The sequence below is a fragment of the Penaeus monodon genome, chromosome 30 (genome assembly GCF_015228065.2).
Source record: "Penaeus monodon isolate SGIC_2016 chromosome 30, NSTDA_Pmon_1, whole genome shotgun sequence".
In the NCBI taxonomy this organism is placed as follows: domain Eukaryota; kingdom Metazoa; phylum Arthropoda; class Malacostraca; order Decapoda; family Penaeidae; genus Penaeus; species Penaeus monodon.
In genome coordinates this window covers 31,336,978-31,339,171 of record NC_051415.1, presented here as the reverse complement: position 1 = coordinate 31,339,171, position 2,194 = coordinate 31,336,978, and the positions used below count along the sequence as shown (strand labels likewise).

The following is a 2,194-nucleotide window of genomic DNA, read 5'->3' as shown; positions in this document are numbered from 1 at the left end:
GACAGGTGCGTCGTATGGTCGACGAGAGGCCCCTGATCGGAATTGAGATGCTCCCCTGAGGTGAGAACCCAGTCCCCTCCATCAGTCAGGTCCTGCGTCCAGTCACAGGGGTTGGAGTTCTCGAAGTCACAGGTGAGTTTCGTTTCCGGTGCAGGTGTAGTGATAGGTACAGGTGTCGTGGGGCCTGTCCATTGGCAGCTGCCTGTTTCTAAGAGCAGGTCGTCCAGGGCGTTGTATGCTGTTGGGAAATTTGTACATTGCAGTAATAGGTTTGAGATATCATACGACCTGTTTTTTTAGACCGTCAAATAATCGCTTGTCTTATTGGGGATTATGTTTTCTTTCCCGTGAAATTGCCACATTAAAGAGTATCTTGAATCAACGTGGCTGTATATTCTACACATTAAATTCTTGGAAACAACAACCTTCATTTAAAGTTCTTCTGGAAGCTGATGTCAATTTGTTCCTTACGATCCAAATACTTAGAGATCCATTTACGTTACTTCTGTTTAGTCATCTTACCTTGGCCATTAAGGAAATCCTGAAGCATCTTAACCTTCACGCGCAGGTGGAACAAGTAGTCGATACTGTTCAGTGAGACTTTGAAGTTGTTCCAGACGTAGTTAAATGGATTATATAACGTCATTGCCACTCGGGATGTGTTTCTTTCCACATTGACGATCTCTACGTTGACAACATTTGTGTCACCTACAAGTAAAAAAACAATAACAAATTGAGATATGTGTTGTTTATATTTCTGTATTCATAATGGTCGTCTATAACTTCAGGAAATGGCGTGTCATTAGCATTTCCTTGCTCCATATAACTGGATTATCTGTTAACTTTAGTCCTAATAATATGATTATTGATTAATCCAGAAATGCACAACAGAACAAGTCTCAGCACTGAGCATACACCAACTTACTATTACTCTGGAGACTGTTCATGAAGAGAGAGAAGCAGTAGGTGCTGTCGGTCGGGGTAATGTCGTTGCTTACAAGTTCGGCAGAACAGGTGGAGCCAAAAGCACATCGCTCCAAGTCAAAGGATATATAGTGGCCTGGAATAAAAGATGAAAGTTGAGCTTTAACAAAAGAATACATAGTTATCAGTCACTAGTATATGCACTCCTGTTATTTAGATTATAAGAAAGACAATTCTGTTGCGATACAATAATAAATATGACCAGTAGTCCATTATCTCTCATATATGGAAATGACTTACAGTAAATCCAAAGTTGTTTTTTATAACTATAACAAGAGCAAAACATCCATTCCGTTCAAAAAGGGGAAACACACACAGTCCCCAACATCAGGTCCCTTTCAACCAGCGAATAAAAACACTACCTTCTCCGCTGTTGGTCGTGTGGTCAGCTAAAACGCCGTCGCTGGCTTCCTCTGCCTTCAGCCACTCCCAGCTGTTCCCCTGCGAGTCCGGGACATCCACCCATCCACACAGTCCGGATTCGAAGTCACAGGTTCCTGGTGGTTTACAGGGTCCTCTCACTACGCTCAGGTCGTCCCAGGCCATATGTCCTGCTGTGCCAGGTAGTCTCAGGCCTTCCAGTATAACCTGTAGGGATATAGGTGTGTGCGTTTGATGTCAGATGTTGAGAGTTTTATATATTATGACTGACGTTCTTGTTTACTATTAATCCTTTTCTGAAAATGCTGCTTTTCTTATCAGTTTTATTCAACTTTTTTTTTGTCAATTTCTAAACAATTTTGTGCTGGAATTAAACTTATGATATACTTTAAGCATGAAAAATAAACCGAAATGTTAAACCAAGATGCAACTTTGGAATAAATAATAGTATGTAAATCATTTTTATATCAAACTACCTCACTTCCATAATACTTATGAACATGACAATAAGCATTATTGCAGGTATTACATACCCTTTCTCTATAAACTTCTATGACAACTTCACTTTAAATCAACAACCATACATTCCTTTATTAAACACAGTGAACTTACCCTAAAGTTCTTTTCATCCTTGACCGTAGTCTCTCCGTACTGCCATCCATCTCGCCCGTTGTATTTGTGCTCCCAAAGCCGGTCTGACAGAGTGTCTTCGTTCAGCAGCAGACGGACACCCAGTTCTCCCACGTCCTTCCCAGCACTGCGTTAGATACGAGAAACGGGGTTACGAAACATTGTATTGTGGATTGGTTAATGAGGTCTTTGAAATATG

General features: G+C 40.9%; 1 protein-coding gene across 1 annotated transcript in view; it reads right to left on the bottom strand.

The window, feature by feature from the left end:
- Window positions 1–2,194, bottom strand: part of LOC119592421 (MAM and LDL-receptor class A domain-containing protein 1-like) — a gene marked incomplete at its 5' end in the record, with an annotated part of 4,329 nt that overhangs the window by 688 nt on the left and 1,447 nt on the right. Inside the window, 5 exon segments of the mRNA XM_037941243.1 lie at window positions 4–238; window positions 523–708; window positions 926–1,060; window positions 1,347–1,572; window positions 1,978–2,122. Of these exon segments, the coding sequence (XP_037797171.1) occupies window positions 4–238; window positions 523–708; window positions 926–1,060; window positions 1,347–1,572; window positions 1,978–2,122 (927 nt within the window).